Source organism: Balaenoptera borealis (genome assembly GCF_965194805.1).
Source record: "Balaenoptera borealis genome assembly, chromosome: 20".
NCBI classification, from domain to species: Eukaryota; Metazoa; Chordata; class Mammalia; order Artiodactyla; family Balaenopteridae; genus Balaenoptera; species Balaenoptera borealis.
In genome coordinates, this window is record NC_138879.1 from 32,813,815 (window position 1) to 32,840,241 (window position 26,427).

General features: G+C 41.2%; 1 protein-coding gene across 11 annotated transcripts in view; it reads right to left on the reverse strand.

Annotated features, from left to right (window-relative positions):
- Window positions 1-25,229, reverse strand: part of MMD (monocyte to macrophage differentiation associated) — a 74,443-nt gene extending 49,214 nt beyond the window's left edge. For 5 of the 11 annotated variants that reach the window (XR_014238422.1, XR_014238423.1, XR_014238424.1 and 2 more), the window contains exons 1-6: window positions 24,885-25,223; window positions 16,111-16,192; window positions 11,854-12,014; window positions 8,064-8,138; window positions 6,338-6,439; window positions 4,284-4,353 (exon numbers count right to left, since the gene is read on the reverse strand). Coding sequence is in view for 5 of the 11 variants with exons in the window: in XM_082371926.1 (XP_082228052.1) it covers window positions 4,284-4,353; window positions 6,338-6,439; window positions 8,064-8,138; window positions 11,854-12,014; window positions 16,111-16,192; window positions 24,885-24,910 (516 nt within the window). In the remaining 6 variants the exon portion in view is untranslated. Of the gene's footprint in view, window positions 1-4,283; window positions 4,354-6,337; window positions 6,440-8,063; window positions 8,139-11,853; window positions 12,015-16,110; window positions 16,193-24,884 lie in introns of all 11 variants that reach the window. The other 6 variants (XM_082371927.1, XM_082371928.1, XR_014238426.1 and 3 more) reach the window with 5 other exon arrangements.
- Between the last annotated feature and the right edge of the window lie 1,198 nt (window positions 25,230-26,427).

A 26,427-nucleotide genomic window follows, 5' to 3' on the forward strand; every position in this document is an offset into this window, starting at 1 on the left:
AGGCTAAGGCCAGAGAAATAAGTAGCCTGAACAAAGTCACACAGCTGGTTGCTGCCCTGAAAGACACCACTCCTTCTTCTTCCACTAAAAGAATAAACAAGAGACCAAACCAAGCACACAGTTTGGTTTTGACATACATTCTGTTAATAGGTAGTTCCTCAAGATACCACATCTGCTTATCAACTTTCAAAGAACCAGACATAGTTAATCCTAAAACAAACAAAACCAGGTATGTTTTCTTCATTATCAATGTCATTACTATGTTTCTATGTACCAGGACTTGTTTGAAGCACTCATTTAATCTTCACAACCCTAACTTAGGTACTAATTTATCCAAACTTTACAGACGAGAAAACTAGAATACATAAAGGTTAAATAATCTACCAAGGTCATGTAACTTTTAAGTGTCAGAATCAGGATTTGAACCAAGAGCTAAAGTGTTTTATTTCCTGAACTTATATTCCTTTTTTGGGGGGAGGGGGTGTTTTAAAAATTGATGATTAATTTACATAGTGTAATGCATAGATATTAAGTGAACAGTAAGGTTTGCCCTTCCACTAAGGCAACTACTGTTCTTATTGCAATTACCACAGACTAAGCCTCTCTGTTCTAGAACCTCACATAAATGGAATTATACTGTATGTACATTTTTGTGTCTGGCTTCCTTTTTGCTCAAAATAATGTTTTTGAGATTCATGCATGTGCAACTGTGTATCAGTTATTCATTCCTTTCTATTATTTAGCATTCCACTGATTTATTTAACATAATTTGTTTATCCTTTCCATTTTGGGGCTATCATGAATAAAATTAACATTTATATTGTTTTACAAGTCCTTTTGTAGATATATGTTTTCATTTTTGTTGTCATAAATTTATGCTTAATTTTATAATAAACTGCTAAACAAATTTCCAAAGTGGTTATACCATTTTATACTCTCCCCAACAATGAATTAGGGTTCTAGTTATTTCACGTCCTTGCTGGGTTTTGGTGGCATCAGTCTTTTTAATTTAATTTTAACTATTCTATAGGGTGTGTAGTGGTGGCATGTTGAGGTTTTAATTTTCATTTCCCTGATTTCTCTGATGACTAGTTACATTGAGCAGTTTTTCAAGGGCTTACTGGATACTTGTATCTCTTTCTCTTTATAAAGTGTCTGTTCAAGTGTTTTACCCATTTTTATAGGATTGGCTTTTTATTATTGACTTAGAGTGCTACAATATTTGATACACATCCTTTGTCAGATACACATAGAGAAAGCAAATATTTTCTCCCAGTCTGAGGCCTGACTATTCATTTTCAAGTTCACTGATCTTTTCTTCTGCCGTATCCCATCTGTTGTTAAACCCCTCCAAATAAATTTTTTTCTTAACATATAGTTTTCAGATCTAGAATTTCCATTTGGCCCTTCTTGCTTGTCTAGTAGTATTTGTTTGGATAATGGATGCCGAGTTGTTAGAGTATAGATTTTGTTGTCTTCCTTGAAGGAATGTTGAGTTTGTTCCAGTAGGCAGTTTATTTACCGAAGGATCAATTTTATCCTTTCGAGGTTTCTGGGCTTTGTTATGGCAGTGCCAGAGCCGCTCTCACTCTAGGGCCAGAGTAGCTCTTATCCTAAGGTGTGGTCTTGCTAGGGTCAATGGAATACCTAAGTTGTTCAGCATGGTCTCCTGCTCTGGCTGGCTGGAACTCTGGTATCTCCCAGTACTAGGCTCCTTCTGGAATCTCCATTTATCTCACAGCCTTCCAATAGCTATCCTCAGCCAGTGCACGCAGAGTGTTGCCCTGCACAAATGCAGCTTAGTATTCGGGCAAGGACTCAAGGAAACCCCTTGTAGATTTCTGGAGACTCTCTGTGAAGTTCCCTCCTCTCCAGTACCCTGCCCCAAAACTGCAGCTGGCTCGGGAGCTGAAATGCTGATTTGTTTCCTCCACCCAGACTGCTGCTCTTGGACTCCATTTTCTTTCGCAGTTTGGAAAGCATTCCGGGGAGAAAACTGCAGTGCGTGTGAAGCTCATCTTTTGGTTTCTCTCCCCGCAAGCATCATAGTCCTATATGTCTGTGTCCAATGCCAAAAAATAGTTGTTTCACATACTTTTCCTACTTTTATAAGTTCTTTATGGTAGAAGGGTAATTCCGATACCCATTATTCTGACCAGAACACCAAAGGTTTGAGTCTTCATCACTTGTACTGTTTCTTTGTTCCTTCAGATGGCCTGTGTGGTTCTTTCTGATCTGGTCTCTGTCTAGCTCACGAGTTTTATCACGAGACTTGTGCTACCTGCATAATTACACCCCCTCATGCATATATGCATATTCAGATGCTTGTGCTCTCCGCATCTCTGGGGCTTCCTTCATGCTGTATCCTTTTCCTGTACCACCTGCATCACTCCTTCCATCTTTTGGCTCCTATTTGTCTTTCTGAATCAGCTTAAATAGCATTTCCTCTGGTACATCTATCACGTGCTCCCATAGTAGGCTGTACTTTCCCCAATCAAAGACATTGTAAAACTTTATGGTAATTTCTTATTTTATATGAATTGTATTTTTCTGCTTGATTCTAAGTTCTATCTGGGCAAGTGTGGGGATTTTCCTGTTTGATTAACATAAACATTAGTCACCTGCTATTGTACTACTTGAAAATGTCAATGAAAGATTTAGGCTAGTAAAAATACTGGATAAACTTGCTCTTATGATACCCAGAGGGAATTTACTTGAAGTTCCACTCTAATGATTAGTGACCCATCAACACAGACCTTGCTCTGGGTGTCTTCAATCGCCCTCTATCTATATGGCCTTCAAGGCAGATCTTCTCATTTCTGACTTTCACCTCCCTCTCCTCACTATTCCCTGTTGCTTTTACCAGCTAAACTGTATGTATTTTTGCTACGAGGTAATTATTAAAGCCATTATAAATCTCATATCTCAAAGAACATATCTTGATACATTCTCATATGACATACCCTCTGAAAAAACATAAGCAAACCTATAAATCCTAAACCTTTTACAGGTGTTTTTGTGACCAGGGCAAGAACTATGCACAGCAAAATTACATTCTTATAACTTGCCTATGAGCTCAGGAGGAAATTATAGGTACAATTCTGACCCTTGTAGGCTGAGAAGAGAGTTCAAACTAAACACACACTGGCTGGTGCCCCAAAATGCAGAGTGTAGGACTGGGAAAACATAAGCTAAAGGCACAAGTGACCAGTAGATGGGATCGTGAGGTTGTTATGTTATTGTTTTAAATTGAGAGATAAACATTGATTTCTCAACAGTAATCAGTCTGAATGGGAGTACAAAACACATATGTGCAAATGCCTACTAAAGGTAATGAATGCCACACTTTCACCCATCAAAGTCCCCAAAAGAAAATTTCAAGCAAAGTTAAAAAAAAAAGCACTTTCCTGAGAAAGAGAAATAATATGACTTAAAAGCAAGTGAAAGGAAAAGTAAGAGTGAAGGGATTTGAGAAATATCCAATAAAATGTTGAGCCAAATGACCTTTTGAGGTCCTTCCAATTCTTAATTTCTAAGAAGTCACGGGACTTCCCTGATGGCACAGTGGTTAAGAGTACGCCTGCCAATGCAGGGGACACGGGTTCGAGCCCTGGTCTGGGAAGATCCCACATGCTGCGGAGCAACTAAGCCCGTGCGCCACAACTACTGAGCCTGCGTGCCACAACTACTGAAGCCCGTGCGCCTAGAGCCGGTGCTCTGCAACAAGAGAAGCCACCACAATGAGAAGCCTGCACACTGCAATGAAGAGTAGCTCCCGCTCGCAGCAACAAAGACCCAACGCAGCCAGAAATAAATAAATTAATTAAGAAAAAAAATTTCTGCTCTAAAAAAAAAGAAGTCACTAATTTATATTTTCTTCATTGTAAGAAACCTCCAAATTTACCCTCGCCATGGATTTAGGGTTAAGACACTAAGTAACCCAAGTAGAAATTCCCACCTTCACATAATCTCACAGCTCTTTGGGAAAAGGGTGGGAGTGGAGGTGGGGTGAACAGAAGGGTTATCCCAAAGAACAAATGCAGCAGATTACCATATGGAAGGAGTCACACTTAGATGTATAGCTTTTCCAAACTACAGACAGTAGGTAGTACAAGTTGTGGCACTTTGTAATTTATATATTTTTTCTTTTGAATCTCTAGTTATTGGACATGTCATAACTTCAGAAAGAAAAGCTTCGGATCGTATCTATAGACATATTAAGAGTCACAGCGATTTAAAAGAAAATAACGTGAAATAACTTAAATTATAAAGCAACTTCTTACCATTGATGTCACCACCAAGGCTGGAGAAAACCCCATTGTGAGATAGAAAAAGAGCTCAACCACCTTATACCTGCAGAACAGAAATGTGTTAATTTAATTTAAATTAATTTAATATATCTATTCCTACAACACTCAGACTATTTCTTTACCAGTTTTTCCCTTTTTCTTCTGAAAAACAAATGTAAACTCTTGACTATTCAAATGAAATGTATTTTCCCTGTAGGAGACCATTAGGGCTCTAACTGAAATACTGTAGTTGAGTAACAATGAACTAGCATTTCTTTCAAGATGGATAAGGCATCAAATTCCACATACTACATGCAAAACGTTCTCTGCCAAAAGCTATCATTGAATCCAGTTCACCATGCATTTTCCGTTTCTAATCCCAGAGTGTTTGCCTTCATCGCCATTCCAATCCATCGTTATGAGACACTGAAATTATGAAGCTGCACAGGGAATAGCTTGGAGCAGTTTATCAGTGGCAAAGGGATGGGAGCCCTAAGGAACTAAGGGCATGTGTTTTTTGTTGTTATTGGTTTTTTTTTTTACTTTTTAAAAAAATTTTTTTATTTTTTGAGGGCATGTGTTTTTGATTGTCTCTTAATTTTGTATCTGTACAAACTCCAGTTTGTAAGGCTCATCACCTTAGGTGCAGAAGTCTGAAAATGCTAAAAAACACACTGTACTGAAATTCAACTTATATTTACGCCTAATCAAACTAGACTCTAAGTTCCTCGAAGGCAGGGACCAAGTTCTGTTTATGTTTGGGTCTGCAGGGCCTAGAACAGTACGTGGCACCATTTAGGTTCTCTGTAATACCTGCCAAACCCAATGGCCAAGGGTGACTCGCATCTCATTCTTAGTGTTTTATACTCAAAGTCCACCATGAAGTAATCATATCAGGGAACTGGGGAAGAATGTGGGTTTGGTTTATATTAGAAGGCCTGGAATAGGAGAAAAGAGAGTTGTCTTACTTTACTTCCTAATTTATCCAAGGATATAAATTAGGGGTTTGAGCCTGAGAAGCAAACTGTTCCCTTGGATATATATATAACGCATAATACCACTCAGAATTGCTAATTATGGTCAAAAATGCATTTAAGTGAATTTCAAAGTCAGAGAGAAGTTAGCTAAAACTACCACTTTCTTCTGAAAAGAGAAAACAATTTATTACTTTGTGACAAACACAAGTTATGTTTAATTCTGAGGGCCATTCTGCCAAAAACAATAGATAAAGAATTTAATAAACTGTATCCAATGACAATTATTTCACAGTTGTGAGTTTCTCAAGTTCAGGCATGTGAAATAATGAAAAGAGCCATGGAATAGGAACTAGGACACATGGGTCCTAATTCCAGATGAGTCACTAATTTGATGCATGTACTAAATGTTCTCATTTTTTAAACATGAAGCACAAATAGATGACCTTGAAGGTCTCCTCTAGAACTAAGCTGCTAAATTTCAATAAGTTTTCTTTTTATATTGCTTCACACTTAAGACTAGGAGATATGAATAACGGGTTAAAAAAGGTGTGTCCCATGGTGAGGATACTAAGGGTTTAGATGCCCTTCCAAATGTACCCTTTCTCAGGGAGTCCTAGGTTGGAACATCCTCTGGGTTCCTATCTAGGTGTTCTGTGGGGGCTTAATAGCTATTATCTTCAAACTTCAAAGAAACTTAGAAAAGCAGTTATTTTTCTCATGTGGTAACTTAAGTCACAGAGGATAAGGCTAGTTTGCTGATAAGACTAGCCTGGCTGAGGATGCGAAATGAGGTCTGACTGACTCCAAAACTGTCGTTTTAGATGAGGGACAAGTGCACCCTGTCCTTCAACTATATCATATATCACACAGGCACCATTCATTTCTGTCTGCAGCAGTCTGTAGACCAATGATGAATATCAAAAGGTTCTAAAGATTTGTTAAAACAATATATATTCTATTTATGTATTTCTACTATTTTGAACTGCAAATATAAAGTAAATTGTACTGTAATGTAGATAAAATTTAGGAAGTTAATTTTAAAGCTATCAAATATAAATTATTTTCTCTTACTTTTCATGGTAGAGAAATACATAAATGGTTCCTCCAGCTGCCATGAGCCAGATAAACCAACGCATATGAGATGCCAGGGGTCCAAGTTCACGGAGATTTAACCTAAAAATGTAAACATGACAACAAAGAACAGAAGTGATAAATGAAGGGAATTCATACAACCTGTGTTTTCCTCTAGTCTTGAAAACTGGGAGAGAAGGTACCAGGACAAGACCAGAAAGAAAAAGCAGTCAACATGTGGTTGGAAGTATTTGGGCAATTGGGATAAAATTAATAACTCAAGGATAAAATTGTCGTTCAAGCTTTAAGACTTAGAATTAGTTCCAATGTGGTTTAAAAATAGAACCAGCTAAAAGGAGACTTGTAGAAGTAAGTCCCAGCACATCTGTGATGCCTGACTTTCCTTATTAGGCAGACTGCTGTAAAGGCTACTTGCCTTGTTGTTCCTGACTATGTATTTGGGAGCAGATTGTTTACAAAGCTTACTGAGAATGCAACAAAACCCTGAACCAGATCACATACACACAGTGGATACCTAATACACAGACCAAATGTCTCCATTATCAATTTCTCCACCAAGAGAGAACATGAGAAGATCTAGCCCAATACATGTTATGGAAGATACTTTGTAGGTTAGAATTTAACCATGGACTCTTGTGAGGCCTGAACTTAAAATGCTGCAAATTCACCTGTACTAAATTCAGATTAAGAATAGATAAGAAAATAAAATGTTCTGAATGGCTATTACTACAAAATTAATATTTCCAAATGGAAAAGGTACCACCTGCATATCGAAGAGTACATGCGAACAAACTGCCTACTGTAATATTTGATTCCTCAGTCTACATTTAAAATTTTTATTTACTTATTTTAAATTGAGGTATACTTCACAAAAGCCTTTAAGTATTCTCGCTCCAATATGATTCAGACCTATAATTTAGTAACAGTTACTGGGGAGAGACAGCACTTACTCTTTACTCCAACAGATAATTAGGTTTCTTTTGAATGATGGATGCTGCATTAGTCAGAATCTAGAGGCCTGCTGTTTCTAATGATATATAGTTGATGGCATAATATGAATTTCTGAGTGGTTAAAACTGGACCATATCTTGACAGAAGAAAATCAGTGTTTCTTTAATTATGGGCTTCAGAGCAGCGAAAGACTCTATCTGATCTATACCAAAAAGGCAGGAAGAACAAGGACATTGAACTGAATACTAGGTATTTTAAATAGCTAACTAATTAGGCTAGTTCTCTTATTCATATAGCTAAAGAAATGAGAAATGCACTCCATACATAGTAGCTACTGTGCTGTGAAGACCAACAGTATAAATTTCAAAAGTGAGCTTGTTTTCTTTGTACGTATTTACAGTATTTCCACTTAAACAATTAGGTGTCCAGGTTTTCTGAGCAGCAGCAGAAGCATATACAAAGAATATGGAAGGCAAAGGTAACATTTCAAAAGTCAGCGTGCTGCCTACACACAACTTAGTAGCACTTCTCTCAAACAATCCAGTGCCAGATATGTATTCTGAATGGCAGTAACATTCTCCCCTTAAAATCTGCAATCTGACCCAAGTAAATCAAAATGGGAAAGAAAAAAAAAGCATGTACGTGTGTTGGGGTAGGGGAACCGGGGAGCAGGGATAGGAAGAAGGGAGGGAAGAAGGACCGAGAATTCTCTCATAAAAACACTATCTTCAAAAATATAAAGACTGTATCTTACCATGGGGCGTAAGATGCAGCAATGAAGAAATAGATAACCATTCTATCACACATGTGAAAGCAATGCTCCACTGTCCTGTGGGGGGGGGGGAACAAGTTAGAGTTTTCAGAAAATTTTACGACTGGAAGTAGGGGTTATCACTCCACTATGTCACAACTGCCACTCTTGTTCTTGGTTCTCATGGCATTTATAACTTGGCCTTCAAAGTCGCACAGCTATTTTTAATAATATGGAGCCACAAGTAAAAGCTTTATATTATTTTTAAGATTGCATATACCATAGATCCTCTCCATGTAAGAACCCCACAATAATCAGGAATTCAAAATCTGTCTTTTCTGATATTTTCTATTTTTTTTAGATCCTATCTAATAGGAAAATGAAATTCCTTGAGGGCAGACCACCTCTCAACCCCTATCATAGTGCAGGGCACAAAATCATGAAGGCTCAGTAAATAGTCCCCAAAGCCACATTCTTTTTAGAATGTCTTAGAAGCAGCTTTTACTCCAAATCTTAGTGTAGACAGTAAGCTGCAATAAAGCAAATTTAGAAACTAATTTAGGAACGGCAATAACACAAACCAGAAAAAAAAAAAAAAGGCGCATTTGCTGTCAAGAGGGTAGCCACCTGGGCTGCTGCTTCTTTTTTTGTTTTAACAAACTTATTTATTTTATTTATTTTTGGCTGCATTGGGTCTTTGTTGCTGCGTGTGGACTTTCTCTAGCTGCAGCGAGCGGGGGCTACTCTTCGTTGCGGTGCACAGGCTTTTCACTGCAGTGGCTTCTCATTGAGGAGCACGGGCTCTAGGCGCACAGGCCTTAGTAGTTGTGGCTCACGGGCTCTAGAGCCCAGGCTCAGTAGTTGTGGCGCATGGGCTCAGTTGCTCCGTGGCATGTGGGATCTTCCCGGACCGGGGCTCAAACCCATGTCCCCCTGCATTGGCAGGCGGATTCTTAACCACTGTGCCACCAGGGAAGCCCCGTGATCTGGGCTTCTAAGCAAGTTTTTCCTTCTAAAACTGAAGAGTCAGGAAGTGTACAAAGATTTGGCTCACTGAGGTCTATTCACAAAACGGATTAGACAGAATCCGCCCTTTACTGAGGTTATTTATTTATTTATAAATTTTTGGCCACACCGTACAGTGCGCGGGATCTTAGCTCCTTGACCAGGGATCAAACCTGCACTTCCTGCAGCGGAAGCGCAGAGTGTTAACCACTGGACTGCTAGGGAAGTTCCTGAGGTAATTTAAAAGTACAAATGCATTGCATTGTCTTGAATCCATTTCCAGTCCAAGGGGTAGTTAGCTGTGGTTTGGTGGTGCACAAGTACTAGATTTTGCCTCATCACACACTCTGTGTCGACCAAAGCAGGCTGAGGATGTTTTAGTCACCTGTTAGTGAAGAAGTGAAAATAATTTAGATCTAAAAAAGCAAACACTAGATTAATGTTTCTCAAACTTAACTGCCTTTCAGAATCGCCTGGGGAGCTTATAAAATACAGTCACAAACTCCAGTCCAGAAGATCCTGATTTAAAAGGGCTAGAAGACGAGGTAGAAGATGCAGGGAAGAGAATAACTCCTTGGATGACTGTGATTCCAAGCCAGGTCTGGGGTCTTTCTAATTCTGCTTTCTAGGCTGTTATGCACTGTTGCAGCAGGTATAGTCAAAAGTGCAGTTTTATTCAAGACCCACCACCCATCTCTGACCCTCACTCTCCTCAAGGGTGAAGCAGAAGTAATATCATCTCTATCACAGAGTGCGTGTGAACATTAAATGAGACGATGTAGCCATGCATTTAGCACAGCACCTAGCACGTAGTAGGTACTCAATAAATGCTTGTTCCCTTCCCTCTTTTACTTAAATTAAGGCTATACTTGGGATATTTTACAGAATTAATGCAGAGCAAAAATCCACATGTGGCTTATGATTCTAGCAGTGCTATTTCAAGGTTCAAGAGAGACTAGTCTCTATTACACTTTCTTCTCAGGCCCTGGCAGGGAGGCCCTGAATAACGAAGCAGGCACCTACAACTCTTTGATTCAGATATCTAGACAGCAAAGCCAAGTCAGCAAAGGCAACCACAAGCACTGGATCGGGCCAAGAAGATAATGAAGTGCTCCTGCCTCTGGGCTCTGCAACAGTGCATCCTGAAGAGCCAGGACAAGTACTTTTGAGGCTTGCTTTTGAGTGTGTACCAGAGCTCCCTCGTGATTCAATGCTGTAGTTTTATGTTAAGCCCTGGGAACTGTCAGCTTATAGGCAAAGGTAGCAGACTGCAAACTATAAGCAACATTGTAAAGGGTGCAGTGGAAATAAACCTCAGGACTGGGAGTCAGAGATCCTGGGATGATCAGATTCTGCTGGAATCACTGAGTCTCAGTTTCCCCAGGAGAAAATTATGGGGTTTGGATCAGATGTTCCCTAAGGATCCTTCCAGCTCTAAAAGTCTGATTTTACATGTGAGGAAACTAGGAATCATCATATGAATCCCAAATCCTGCTCTTAAATAAAGCATATCTTTTTAATATTAGATTGTTTGAATAACGAGATTTTTTTGAACATTCTATCTATAAAACCAAAAGTTACCTTGTTTTTAATTTTATTTATTTATTTTTTGACTGTGTTGGGTCTTCGTTGCTGCACGCAGGCTTTTCTCTAGTTGCGGCGAGCGGGGGCTACTCTTCGTTGTGGTGCGCAGGCTTCTCATTGAGGTGGCTTCTCTTGTTGTGAAGCACGGGCTCTAGGCACGCAGGCTTCAGTAGTTGTGGCATGCGGACTCAACAGTTGTGGCTCGCGGGCTCTAGAGCGCAGGCTCAGTTGTTGTGGTGCACGGGCTTAGTTGCTCTGCGACATGTGGGATCTTCCCGGACCAGGGCTCGAACCTGTGTCCCCTGCATTGGCAGGCAGGATTCTTAACCACTGTGCCACTAGGGAAGCCCCCAAAAGTTATCTTCTAATATTACATTAAATCACTCTAAGTCTGTTCTGAGTCGTCCTTTTTGAAAAGAAACTTTGCCCTTTTGGGTTGTGCAGAATCCATTACATAAGCAACTAGATGGTGTGCTGCTACCTTTGTATCGCCCAAATTAACCCTTCATTCAAAGGATGAATGCTTTTATGTCCTTCTCATTGGGAGGCTAAGGATCACAATATTGTTTGGAAAGTGCTTGACAGCTAACTGTAGCAACATATGTGAATTTTGTTTGAGTAGATGCACGGGACCTAATTCTGAAAGCTGAACTTTGCAAAACAGTAAACCCTAGCTGTAATATACCTGTAGTACAGCTGTAGTGATTTGTAATTTTCAAATCATTCTCACATGCATCATCTCATTCACCTATCACAACAGCCCGCCAGTCGGGCATTACCATTCTCATTTTAGTGATGAAGAAACTGAGGCTACACAAGGCTAAGTGGCAGGGCTTGGACTCAAAGCCCATCTGGTGATTGCAAGTCCAGAGCACTGGTCATCACCCTGCAGCTGCCATGCTCTTCCTTAGTGTGCTGACACACTGGAAAACAGGTGTCAGGATTTTACATTGTAAGTCCTGAGGAAGCAATGTGGTTTTGTTCGGTTTCCGAGCAAAGACCTGCTTTCTTAAGACACAGATAGGGGTGCTCAAATTCTGTCCAATCCATAGGAAATGTCCTGAGTGTCGGGACAGCATTAGACTCTACCAGGCAGGAAAATGTCCACTCTTTGCCTCACCTGACCAAAGCATGCCAGCGTGAGAGGCTAACCCGAGCCAACTATTGTGAGTGACCTGTTGAAACAGTGTACCATCCACTGTACCTTAAGTGGCTCTTTTTCCATGATACGATGTGAAATACTGTGGAAACAATGAAGAGGGCACAGAGGCCCATTCCATAAATCCATGCTGTTATCTTTTCCCAGCAGTCATCAGACAGCCGGTGGAGGAGGGCACTGCCCACAATGGCTGGAACAATGAGGAACTGAGAGAAAGGGAAAGAAAAGTAAATATTCAGCAAAACACTGAATTGAGAACTTTATTAAAAATACATAGGTTTACCAGGGGCAATTTTAGGAAGATCATTTTAAAGCAAACATTTGCCTTTCCTGGATAATCATAACGAGAGCCAGATGAAGTTGTCCATTTACGGCACTGAAAACAAGTACTGCTGTTTGGGGCCCAGGACCTGTGTCCACCAATGGGTACACAGTCAAGCAGTAAGAATGAAACATTACTCAATTGTTGCAAAACAAATGTCCTCTATCCTAATTTCGTTAATTAAGAACACATTTCATCGTATTCTCTAATGTGATTTAGGGTAGGCACTTAAAATATTCAAATGGCAAGCATGTACCCAGATTTCCCAGGGAGGTCTTGATCTTTAAATATTCTTTCCTGTTTCCCCCATGTGCTACTGAAATCCCAATATTCCAGCAAAGGGTAACTAAATGAATCAAGTCAGTAACTATTTTGTACATACCACACTCAAATAAATCATTTGTTCAAATCATATGTCCTGATTTCTAGTTTGGATATCTACATTCCACCAATTTGCGAGCTACTGCAGAGTGAAAGGGTTATTTCATTTTTAATAGCACCTTTCATGTAGGCAAGAGTAATCAACTCCTACTTATTCAAATAATTTTAAGAGACTAGAATCTTAGAGAGAACTTTGCTTTCTGCACCACATTTTACACTACATATGGACACAAATTTCAATGTCTAGTCATATCAGTGTGACTAGTAAACATTTTATAATAACAGAAATCATCAGAAGAAATAAACTACTTTATTAGATAGCGGAATAAACATACCTGGCAAAGAATGAAAACTTTAGCAATCTTATCTTTTTTGTCTCCAACACCTTCTATTTCCCTCTTGAAACAGAATATTAAATCCCCCAGATGAGATCAGCACTGAATTTCAAATGCTGAAGTATTCAATGGCCCAGAACAAAGAGAAAATTAAGGACAACAAAGATCTTCAAAAAACAATTTAATTAATTTTGAGATTATGTCCTTTCTACTTTTTTCATGTTAAAGTATCTTCTCTTTAATGAAATGATGACATTAGATGGAAGTTTCTTGTTTTGTCAGTTTTAGAAATTTTACTGCTCTCTGAAATCCAAAAATCAGGGATACAGTTTAGTAAGTTTAATAAGATGACATTTTCTGTTCTAAAAAATTAATGTGGATGTTTTGTCAGTTTTTCCTTAACTTTGGTTTCTACAAGTGTTCCTTGTGACAATCCAGAAGAGATAAACTAAGGGATTATTCAGGTCTATCTCAAGCAAATATTATTCGTAAAGGTGAGCTGTGCATCTCAACAGCCAAACCATTATATTTAAATGCTCAACATTATGCTAAGTAATAAGCATTTCATTGGTTGTTTTTTTTTAAAAATTTATTATTTATTTATTTATTTTGGCTGCGCTGGGTCTTCACTGCGGCGCGAAGGCTTTAGTTGTGGTATATGGGATCTTAGTTCCCCGACCAGGGATTGAACCTGGGTCCCCGGCGTTGGAAGTGTGGAGTCTTAACCACTGGACCACCAGGGAAGTCCCTCATTGGTTGCTTTTATTGGTCAGTATTATGAAAACTATCAGAGCACTATTTTTGTAACTTTTATCAGTGTTTTGCAGTTGGTAAAGGCATATCCATAAAATGGTGGATGTACATTGGAACAATAAGTGAAGGAACAGGCCATATAAACTGTTATTCAAACTTCTATATTCTTTATATCCTAATGCTGACCTAGATTTAAATACACACACCCCTACATTTTCTTAGGGGCCTGTGGAAAATTAACTTCAGAAGTAGCTTTAGTCTCTGTTAAATTCATCAGACATTTAGTTAAGAATAAAAGATGGAAAGAAACCAAATGCCCATCAACAGATGAATGGATATATATATTACACACACACACACACACACACACACACACACACACACACACACACACACACTGGACTATTACTCAGCCTAAAAAAGCATGAAATATTGACAATTTGCAGCAACGTGGATAGACCTAGAGATTATCATACTAAGTGAAGTAAGTCAGAGAAAGACAAATATATGGTATCACTTCTACGTGAAATTTAAAAAATAATATAAATGAATCTATATACAAAACAGAAACAGACACAGATATAGAAACTTAAGGTTCCCAAAGGGGAAAGGGAGTGGGGGATAAATTAGCAGTATGGGATTAACAAATACACACTACTATATATAAAATAGATAAGCAGCAAGGACTACTGTATAGCACAGGGAACTATATTCAATATCTTGTAATAACCTATAATGGAAAACAATTTGAAAAATGTGTGTGTGTGTGTGTGTGTGTGTATATATATATATATATAACTGAATCACTTTGCTGTACACCTGAAACTGACGTAATATTGTAAATATTATATTTATACTTCAATTAAAAAAAAAAGAATAAAAGATGGATATTCAGGCAGGTATAGCTGACAATCAAATTAGGCTGTGCATTCTTTAAAACCAAGTTTGGACTCTAAACATTTTGACCCTCTGGTGTTGTGAAGCTCACTTCACAAAGCATTCACTAATGCAAAGACAGGGGTCAGCTCAAGTCTAGAGAATTCCACTAAATCCTTCCTGCCCCGAGGGTCCAAACCATGGGTCCAGGGAGACTGTCCACTAGTGAGGTTACTCCAAATTTCATTATTGAAGCACTTTTATGGAATCCAGGGCAGGCATGTCAGGTACAAACTTTTTTCTAAAGAAAAAAAATTTAGTAAGATTTCAGCATATTAATTATTTAAATAAAAATCTTTTGAGCATCTAAAGAAAAAGGACAGTGATGAGAATAACGTTTCAATATTACCAAGTAATATTTGAATTCCACTATTACAATACATAAAACTGATACTGTATAAAGTTTGATTTCTGCTAAGTAATGACTAAACAGCATTGTTCTATTAGATTACAAAGAAATCCACCAAAAACTAGCTTATTTCAGGTTTATTTGGCATCATGACTCCTTTATAGAAATACTGACTATTCTTTGAAGAAGGGTTCAAGAAATGAAAAGGCACAACTTGAATTCAAGCAAGTTTTATTCTAATAACATATGTATATAACCTACACATTGTACTAACACTGTCTAAAATAAGTAAATTAGCCTGTTCTAACACTTCACTAAAGGAATAAATTGGCCTCCTTCTCTAGTTCTTGTCTTCAGACTATACACCAGCCACCACTTCTCCCTCAAAAGTCTCACTAAATACAGCTTTCAAAGGGAATAATGAAATCATAGATAAAAGGAAATTTATAATGACACAAGAAAATGCGAATAAAATGAAATTAATAGGAAAACTATGAAAATACACACATATTTACAAACACCACAGACAAAAAGAAGAAATGCACCCAAGTGTTAACAATTTATTTCTAGGTAGTTCTGTTTTTCTCATATATTCTTCAGTATTTTCTGTTTCTTATAATGAATATGTTTTGTTTTTATAAGGAAGAAAAAAATTAGGAATTTAGGGATTAAATCAGCCTTTTCTTCTACTATCAAAAAAATTAAGAATTTAGGGATTAAATCAAACTTTTCTTCTACAATATGGACTAACATCTGCTCTGAGAAGCAATGACCACAGTGGTGATGGAGAGGTTGTGGCTACCTGTTTTAGGGGATCACTCAGGGAAAAAAACCCACCTTTTTCAACAAATGGTGAATTCTTCTTGCCAATAAACACAGCTGACTGTCTTGAAAAGGTGATTCATTTCATTCCAGGGGTGACAGTCTTCATAGTTTTCTTTGGCTTTTTTTTATAACTAAGGTACTTACTATTATTATTCTTTCAAAGACGATCTTGTCTGAGAAAGCAAGTCCAGGATAGACAGAGCTGACTGTAGTCAGAGCACTCAAAGTGTCTGACATGCTCACAGTTTCTGGTGACATGACCTAGCACTGACACTTTGGAAGGTAAGGTCACAGAGATGGGTAAACCCGACTAACGGGGCTGAGGTTAACAGAGATGATTGCCCCTTCCTCCCACCAAAGCCCTTTGGGAAGGATGGAAAAGGCAGAAAACTCATACTCACTGCATGTGTGTAACAGTTAGCAGCATGTTCATAACAAGTTGGTTTGTAGCGGCCATTGGCTGGGGCCCGGTGGTTCATGAACCTGTAGAGACAAAGACATCACGTGAGAAAAGCTCAGAGCGTGTACAGAACAATGGTGAAGCTTGTCAGTGGTTGTCTAGTCTATTCTAACTGAAGAGGTGACTGCTGGAAATACCTAGTTACGGGAACAAAACCAAAGCCACTGAACAGTTGTAAACTGAGCCAACAGCCATAATCCTAAAGCGAATGCCCTAGTTTATTGGATTAAGTATTCTTTCAGTTCATTTAAAAGAAAAACTTTCTACCAACCAAAAACAAACAAAAACCATATCCACCCCCTTCAACTGGTATCCCCACAGTAAAAAAATTAAAAATAAAAAAATGGTACAACCAAATCTTATATCTTAACAGAAAAAAAAAAAATCAAGGTCATTTTTCTAAACTTAACAAATACCAGAAACCACCATTTAATGCAAATTCAGTGTATTTGAAAGGTTTCTATTTTTTCTCTCAAAATGTATAAAGCTTATACATGTAGATCTTTAAAGCCTCCATCCCATGATTAGCAGGCCTGTTGAACTAGTTTCCCTATATTGCATTACTTGTTCTGGCACCAGACAGCTTAAACAAATGATACCTGGCTGCCTCCTGGCACCAGGAAACAAGAGGTACGTTTTCACCTGCATTCTTCCTGAATTAAAAGAGTTTCCTTCAAAATCTAAATATGTGATTAGCACCTGATACACTGTCTATAAAATTCATACATACACACATGTGTATGTATCTAAATATCAAAATCTGTTACACATATAGACATATGCCCATATTCCATATCCCCTTTGGGCTAATTTTGTGGCAACCGGCAAAGCAGTGAAAAGCACAAATACCATCAGACATGAAGAGATAAACAGCCTTCTTTTATTTCAGTGTGTGGGTGAGGATCCCCCCAGCCCCAATTCATACCCATGCCATGTTTCATGAGGGATTCTGGTTTAGTCTGTGTGTTCTTTAGAAGGAGGGAGATGTAAACTCAGGAAGATAAAAAGGCAGCTGCCTGAAAGAAGCAGATGCAGAGAAATAACGGAGGTAAGAGAGCCATGATGGCATTCAGGTCTCAGCATTCCTGTGCTTGGGGCATGCAAGATGTCAACAGCCTTTGCACAATAAAGTAGCTTTTTGCTTGAGCTAGTTTAAGGGGGTAGGGGGAGGAGATTTTGCTATTTGTCACTAGTCACACCTTATTAATTAACATGATGAAAAAATGGTACCAGGCTAAACCAAACGGCACAGCCAGGTTGCCAAAAACTGACTAAAACACATGGTCAAGCGATTCCAAACAGTGCCCATTTTAAGAACAAAAGACTAGCCAATACTTTCTCCCTGAATTAAGAAGGGCCTGTTATCCCTAGAGCAAATATATAAAGTGGCAGTCCCTGCTAACCCAACATAGAGAGTTCAAGTGGCAGATCCACTAGGAAATGGATTTGGGACCTTGAAGATACCTTACTTGGACCACCAATGGGTAGCTATCTAACTAGCGTGCAAAATATACACATATGGAATGGAATTCACCAGATGGCTTGGAAACTGTTTAAGAGAAATGTGCAGTTAACAGCTTCAGAATTATTCCAAGCTATTCTCACACATAGATAAATAAATCTTTTCTCCCCTGACAATCCTTTAAATAATTTTACTAAATTTCCTAAGGAACGAGAGTGTTGCTATATGGCAGTTATTAGTAAAAAGGAAAATAATTACACTCTTGGGAAGGATGCTTTAAAAGTGTCCCTAGCATTCAAGGATCTACCAAATCATTAGCCTGAGACATAACGACAGGGCTGTAAGTAGCATATCCTATTAGGAATTGCAAAGGGTAAAGAGCAAGGCTCCGGGATGGTTGAAGGTAGACTAAACTGCGAGCACTCTGTGCAGGGCACAGTAAGTAGGGTCTGACTACCCACCACCAGGCTGCAGACTAAAATAGCAATTTATATCTCTGGCAGCCCAATCTAAAAATAGTCAGGCTATTACACAGTGACAGGGATAGACTTTCAAATTTTCTCCTAAAAGCAGAGAAGCTCAGTGGCCACGTTTGTGACAACTTAGTCCCTGCCCACCTGGAATCACTCAGGTTAAAAATAAACTCAGAAGTTGCAGAGAAAAATATCCCACCCATGTGACTTAAGGTAGTTTCTCCTTAAGGGCAGGGCCAAGATTCCGGCAATACGGAAAGGGAAGAGCAAGTATTCCAGGCACAGATCACTGTCTGGGGCCCCATGGGACAGCACATGGTTCTGTCGGGAAATTTACAATGCATTTTTCCATTTCTCTCTGATCTGCCAGGGTACAATCAAGCCTCCAACAAGGTCTCCTGCAGAAATCACTATGAAGAAATTAGTCGCCCAAGACCTAAATGGAAAAGCAGATGTAAAATGCAAATAAACTCCCACACACTAAACTCCCACACAATGAGCCTATTCTCTTCCCCCCAAAAAGAATGAGGAAGGTTATCAAGAGTTATGGGAAATAGCACCCACTTATGGAAGACACCTCTACTTAAAGCAAAGCCACCCTAATGGTTATCCAGTGCTAGAAGAGAGCATCCAGCCAGCTGCAGAGGGTTTGAGGGAAGGTGATTAAAGTTTTTAGTTGACGAGGGTTTGTTCATTCATCCCCTCACTTTCTCTTTCAACACTCTCTCCGCTTCCCCTGGCCCAGTGTCCTCATGCTCTCCCCATGATAGAATTTCAAAACTATGAAGAGAGGGACCTGGGGACACTCCTTAGCACACTTTAAATTTAGCTCAAAGCAGTGGCCTTCCGAAGGTAAATCTGCAACCCACCAGCAGATCTCAGAGGCCTAAGATCAAATCTCAGAAGTTGTCCTTGATTCCTCTGTGTTCCCCATATTCCACATGCAAGCGCCATCAATGCTACCTTCAAAATATATTCCAAATCAGTTCCCCTCTCTACAGTTCCAAAGATCCTACCTTAAATCAAGACATCAACACCTCTGGTCTGTAAACATACAAAGTCTCTGGTCTCCCTGCCTGCCCACACATGGACTCTCTTCTTTACTCAGCAGCCACAAGTCTATCAGCACCAGATCACATCAAACACTAACCACAGCTTAAAATCTGTCTGGCTTCCCAAAGTGCTTGGGATAACACTGCATCCTCCGCAGGCCACAAGCCCTCACCACTTCTCCAGCCTGGTGCTACCTTCCTCTCACTCTCCGCCTCCAACCAACTGCATCCTTTCTGCTCCTCAAACCACCCAGGTCTTATCTGCCTCAGGGTGTCTGTGTTTGCTGTTTACTTCTAACTAGAACATTCTTCTCCAGAATGCCCAGCTCTCCTCTCACCGGTCAAGCTCAGCTCAAATGTAACCTCCTTGGAGAGGTTTCCCTGACCATCCTACCTAAAGTATCACTTCAGCCCTCCTCACTCCACCAGAGCCCTTAACACAATTAGTAAGAATTGGACTTTTTGAACTTGTTTATTTTTTATTTCATCTTCTCCCACTGTAATGTGAATTCCATGAAGGCCATCTTGTCCACCATTTCATTTCCAGTTCCAAACACAAGGCCCAGCTTATTGCTGGAGTTTAATAAATAAGTGCTGTATGAATGAATAGAAAGACAGACATTCTGCCTGCTGCTGAAGTATTTTATCCTACCCGAGAAAGATCCACTCGTCAATTAGTTTCACTGGGGATTCTGTATGCAACAAAGAAAAACAGGCAGTCTTAGAGCAAAGAGAATCCTCAATCTCATGAAAATAAAATTCTCAAAGACCAATACCATGGACATTCTAAGGGCTCCTTCAACATCACTTGATGGGGCAACATAAGCTGACCCTGTGCACAACCTTACTAATTAGCTTCCTTATATGAATAAGCATGATGTTTAGGAAAAGTGTCTGCTGCCAGAGGTAGTGATAGTGGTGGGATACATTTAACTTAAATAAGGGAAATGGCATACATAAGGAAACTACCCCATGCCTATGATTCAGTGCTCTGAGAACACGCCAAAAAACAAACAAACAAAAAAAGGCCCAGCTCCTAGAGAAATGGAAATAAAAACAAAAATAAACAAATGGGACCTAATGAAACTTAAAAGCTTTTGCACAGCAAAGGAAACCATAAACAAGATGAAAGGACAACCCTCAGAATGGGAGAAAATATTTGCAAATGAAGCAACTGACAAAGGATTAATCTCCAAAATTTACAAGCAGCTCATGCAGCTCAATAACAAAAAAACAAACAACCCAATCCAAAAATGGGCAGAAGACCTAAATAGATATTTCTCCAAAGAAGATATACAGATTGCCAACAAACACATGAAAGAATGCTCAACATCATTAATCATTAGAGAAATGCAAATCAAAACTACAATGAGATATCATCTCACACGGGTCAGAATGGCCATCATCAAAAAATCTAGAAACAATAAATGCTGGAGAGGGTGTGGAGAAAAGGGAACACTCTTGCACTGTTGGTGGGAATGTAAATTGATACAGCCACTATGGAGAACAGTATGGAGGTTCCTTAAAAAACTAAAAATAGAACTACCATACGACCCAGCAATCCCACTACTGGGCATATACCCTGAGAAAACCATAATTCAAAAAGCGTCATGTACCACAATGTTCATTGCAGCACTATTTACAATAGCCAGGACATGGAAGCAACCTAAGTGTCCATCAACAGATGAATGGATAAAGAAGATGTGGCACATATATACAATGGAATATTACTCAGCCATAAAAAGAAATGAAATGGAGGTATTTGTAGTGAGGTGGATGGAGTTAGAGTCTGTCATACAGAGTGAAGTAAGTCAGAAAGAGAAAAACAAATACAGTATGCTAACACATATATATGGAATCTAAGGGAAAAAAAAAAAAGTCATGAAGAACCTAGTGGCAAGATGGGAATAAAGACACAGACCTACTAGAGAATGGACTTGAGGATATGGGGAGGGGGAAGAGTAAGCTGTGACAAAGTGAGAGAGTGGCATGGACATATATACACTACCAAACGTAAAATAGATAGCTAGTGGGAAGCAACCGCATAGCACAGGGAGATCAGCTCTGTGCTTTGTGAGCACCTAGAGGGGTGGGATAGGGAGGGTGGGAGGGAGGGAGATGCAAGAGGGAAGAGATATGGGAACATATGTATATGTATAACTGATTCACTTTGTTATAAAGCAGAAACTAACACACCATTGTAAAGCAATTATACTCCAATAAAGATGTTAAAAAAAATTGAAAAAAAAAAAAAAGGCAATAGGCAGTCCTAGAAGACTTCTAATGCTTTAGAATTATATGCTTTGCCACATATTCAATTTGAAGCTAACCAGTGGTCATGAGGCTGGGGCTAAGGAAAGGAGCATCCTTTTCCTTGGATTTTTGGTTGCCAGACTGGAGAAACGAGCATGCACCAATAAGATACCAATAAGATACATTAGAAGCTCTGGGTCCTAGGCCTCTGCGCTGTCATACAGATGTTGTGATGTGGGCGGGGAAACAGAGGTGAATGGTTGCATGGGTGGTAGAGAGGGACATGAAATTGAACCCTTCAGTGTGCCCCTTCCTTGCTGTGTGATGATGGCAAGCTCCCTTTTATTCTCTAACCCTATTTGTTCTTCTATTAAATGGGTATAAAATTTGCCTTCTAGGGTTACAGTTGACGATGAGCACCAGTAAGCACTTAATAAATGTTAGCAGGTATTCTAATCAGTCAGAGATGCTGTGAAAGGGAGAGAATGACTCTGTGTGGAGGGGGGTTGGGTGGGTGGAGGGGGGTTGGGTGGGTGGGGGGGGTGGAATCAAGTGTGGAAGGGATAAAGCACAAAAGATAAAAGATGTCCCACTGGGATTTTTCACATCCTAAGCTTTTTGAGAAGCCATGCCTGCATAAAGCCCTCCACTTATTACACTGGGCTAGGCATCCTTACAGCCCTCCTCCACAGATATGTCAGAACTCTGGAAGTTGATCCAAAGCCACAGTGACCACCAAGTTTCCATTATGAACAAACCAGCAAGGTGTTCAGGTTTTCTTATAATTTAGACATAGCCACAAACTATGGCCTAATGAAATGTTTTTACTGCAGTCAAATGCTCTTCAATGGAGTCCTGGTAAATCTATCAGAAGGAACACATGGGTTCAAAGATGGTGTGTTCCTCTTTCTAGTTCCTCTGTCATTTACCTACTTGTATGGCTCCTGAATGCTCAAAAGATGTATAATAAACACAGCTTTTAAGAGACATATAACAGTACTCTCAACATGTTAATGTATGGACCACAAAAACCATGATTTTTTTTTGTTATATTACTTTTTATTTACAGGCTTTATTTCTAAGTTCAAATTGACTCTTAGAAATATCTTTCCACTCTAGCCTATAATACAGAAAAACAAGAAATTATGGGATCATTCACTGTTCAAAGAAAATTGGGGTAGGTCTAGATGTCATCAAGAAAATAACTGTTAAATATCCATTGATATTGTGCAGCCGCTGAGAAAATTACAATGTCTATGCTGCACTAAAAGAAAACGCCTGTATTTTTTCATTTTTAAATCAATGAAGTAGAACGCAATATCACCTTACAACTGTGATAATAAGGACTGGATAGATTAGTGTCGAGCAAAAAGAAGAGTTCAGGGCTTCCCTGGTGGCACAGTGGTTAAGAATCCACTTGCCAATGCAGGGGACATGGGTTCTAGCCCTGGTCCAGGAAGATCCCACATGCCACAGAGGAACAAAGCCCATGTGCCACAACTACTGAGCCTGTGCTCTAGAGCCCGTGAGCCACAACTACTGAGCCCACGTGCCACAACTACTGAAGCCCGCGTGCCTAGAGCCCATGCTCCGCAACAAGAGAAGCCACCACAACGAGAAGCCCGTGTACCACAATGAAGAGTAGCCCCCGCTCGCTGCAACTAGAGAAAGCCCGTGCGCATCAACGAAGACCCTACGCAGCCAAAAATAAATAAATAAATAAATTTATTTAAAAAAAAAAAAGTTCCACCTGCTGAGATTACGGTAGGGTCCTAAATAAGGTTTGTTTTTCATTTCTCTTAACACTTTTAATGTTTGTGCGACAAACAATAAAACAGGTTCCTTTTCTTTTTCTTCTTTCTAGAGAAGAACTGAAAGGATAGAAAAGAAATACAACTCTTAATCTAACAAAAGCCAGTAATTTCACAGAATATTGCCACTGTTCTCTGAAAACAGGAAGAGCAGAGATGTGCAGAGAAGTAAAACCAAATCAAACAAACCACATGCACAGGGCTTTGCCAACCATTACTGAACCTGTGTTACATCCTCCCTTAAAGCCCCTCCAGTCCTCGCGGCTGACTTCATGTTCTCAAGCCAGAACATCATGGTTTCTTTTTGCCTTTGGCAGTACTGATATGATATCCCACGAGGGGAATACTGCCAGGCATTCAACACCCTGAGTGATGAGCAATATTCGGAAGTTAATCCAAGTCTTCAAGCTGATCACCCTTCTGATGGCACAATCCTCCACAACTCTCTCTGCACATTTCCCTCCTTACCCTGTGGGGCTGGAGGAGGAAAAAGATCAGAATGGGAGAGGGGGCGTCAAGGGATTAGGAAGTTGGAAAGAAAAAAAAAAAGTGCACTTTAAAATCTTGAAATAAAAAGCAGTGCCTAAAAACTCAACAATAACCTCCTTGGAAGACTTCATGCATTCTTTGTCTTTTTTCAAATTCCCCCTGTCACTGCACACTAAGCTAGCCTGCTCAGGGTGAGGGTCTGGGAATGGGGATGGCTGCCTGATTCAGACAAAGGGATGGAGAGTTACCACAACACAGGAGAGGTGAACTTTCACCCACTTAAACGAAGGAGATTAGAAAAAAAAGCCCAGAGCTTCCTCTCGGAACTATGGCCAGCCTCCATCCATTGCTAAATGGCAGAGACCCGGGGTCGGGATTAAGGCCACGGTACCTTCCCAGGCTGGCGTTACCATCGGCTCTCCAGCGAAAGGGCAGCCGGCCAGCCTTCCGGTGGTGCCTCCTCGGTTCCTCCTCCTCGTTTCCTAACACCGGCGCCTCAACAGCAGGTCTCACCACCCGGACGCTAACTTGCCCCTTCGCGGCGCCCCAAATAGCACGCCCTGGGACTCTAAGCCTGAGTACCCTCAGGGCCCGGACCTGGCCACGCAAGACTAAACCAGCAGAGCCTGCCTCAGTTTCCCCGTTGCTACGGCCGTTCAAAGACAAAGCACCTAAAACAGCCAGCACCCCCGCTTTACCACAACTCTCGCTGCAGGGCGCAGCAAAGAATGGGCCCCGGTTCCGCGCGCACCGGGAGCCCTCCAAGCTCCCGGTAAGGGATGGAGGGCAAAGCCGGGGTCGGAAGAATCGGGGGCGGCGCCTGCGGCTGGGGTTCGGGTCCTCAGAGCAAGCAAGAGCCCCGCCTGGATGGGGTGAAGCCGGGTGAGCAATGGGATACCATGGGAGGAGGGCAGGCTCGTGGTCCGAGGTCTGGGAATCCGACGTCCGCAGATCGCGAGGGGGGACCCGGGTCAGGCACGAGATCCTGGTCTTTGGAGGAAGGGGATCACCCAGGGATAGTAGGGAGGCGAATTCCCCGGGAGCCGGTCCCCGGCCGAGGCGCGGGATCCACAGGGGATGGACCCAGGTGAGGAGCCGGGACCCACGCGGGAAGAGACGGGATCCGGGACCCGGTCTCGGCACGGGCGGTGGGGCGGGGGCGCCATCCCTCTCACCGCTGGAATCGATTCTGGAACCGCATTGATCCTCTGCTCCTCCTCGTGGGCCAGGAGCTCGGTCTCGTCAGCGCCGGCGGCCGGGCGCGCGGCCCTCATGGGCTTGGGCTGCTCCGGAGGCCGCCGCGTGCCCGGCGGACCACTCAGCCAGGCAGGGTCGGAGTGGGCCAGGCCGAGGGTCGGGACAGGGCCGGAGCCAGACCAGGCGGCTGGGGGCGGGAGGGAAGCCGCTTAAACGGCCCCAGCGCCTCCCGCCTCCAGCCTCCCGGCTCCTCCACCCACGGTCGCCCGCGCCCCGCCCCGGCGCGGAGCCCGGCTCCGCCCCCGTCCGCCCCGCCCGTCTGCGTGATCCCGCGGCCGTCGGCGCGCCACCGCGCCGGGCGGCCAATCAGCGCCCAGAGTGGAGCAGCGGTAACTCTGCCATTCATCCCGCAGCGCCGGGGCGGAGGGGAGGGGCCTCGTGGCAGAGGAGCGGAGCACGGGGAGGGGCGGAGAGCTAGAAGGGCGGCTCACTTGTAGAAGGGGTGGAGTTGGAGCGAGAAAATAGAAGAGCCGGAGGACAGAGGAAGAAAAATTGTAAAGAAGGAGGTGAGACACGAAACTTGAAAGAAATTGTAATGAAAATAGCAGCAAACAAGGACCTCTGTCTGCGTTCTAGTCCTGGCTCTGTGTCATTTATTCCTTCCTCATCATTTCTCCATCCCTCCGTTCATTTATTCCTTCGTCATTTTCAAGGTCAGCTACACCTAGGCTGTTGTGCGAGGTTCTGGGGTAGATTTTAAAAAAAACCTTTCCTTGTCTGTCATATGACAAGCACTGTCTAACTCAGATTCTATGAGAAACTCAAAGGAGGAAGTCCTCCTCAGGGATGCTTGTGTTATCCTTTTATTTATTTATTTAATCCAAGCAGCTTCCAAATAAACCAAAAAGTAGATTTGAATCAGGGTCCTGTGGGAAAAACCTAAACTCAGAGGGCTTGCTGTATAAGAGGTCCAAAGGATAGTGAATGAATCGCTGATTTTTTGGGGGGGGGAGGGGTAGGGTTCTTGGGATGAACTAAGCTATGTACAACTTTTAATCATCTTCAAAGTCGTAAATGATAATGTTTGTTTTTAGTTTTTAGTTTTGTTTTTTTAATTTTAATTTTTGTTGGCAGTGTCACGTCACGTGGCATGCGGGATCCTAGTTCCCCGACCAGGGATCAAACCTGTGCCCCCTGCAGTGGAAGCACAGAGTCCTAACCACTAGATGGCCAGGGAAGTCCCAAATGGCTGATTTCTTTCTTTAAATAATTAATTAATTAATTAATTAATTAATTTTTTGCTCTGTTGGGTCTTCGTTGCTGTGCGTGGGCTTTCTCTAGTTGCGGTGAGCGGGGGCTGCTATTTGTTGTGGTGCATGGGCTTCTCATTGTCGTGGCTTCTCATTGCAGAGCGTGGGCTCTAGGCGTGCAGGCTTCAGTAGTTGTGGCACGTGGGCTCATTAGTTGTGGCTTGTGGGCTCTAGAGCTCAGGCTTAGTAGTTGTGGTGCGCGGGCTTAGTT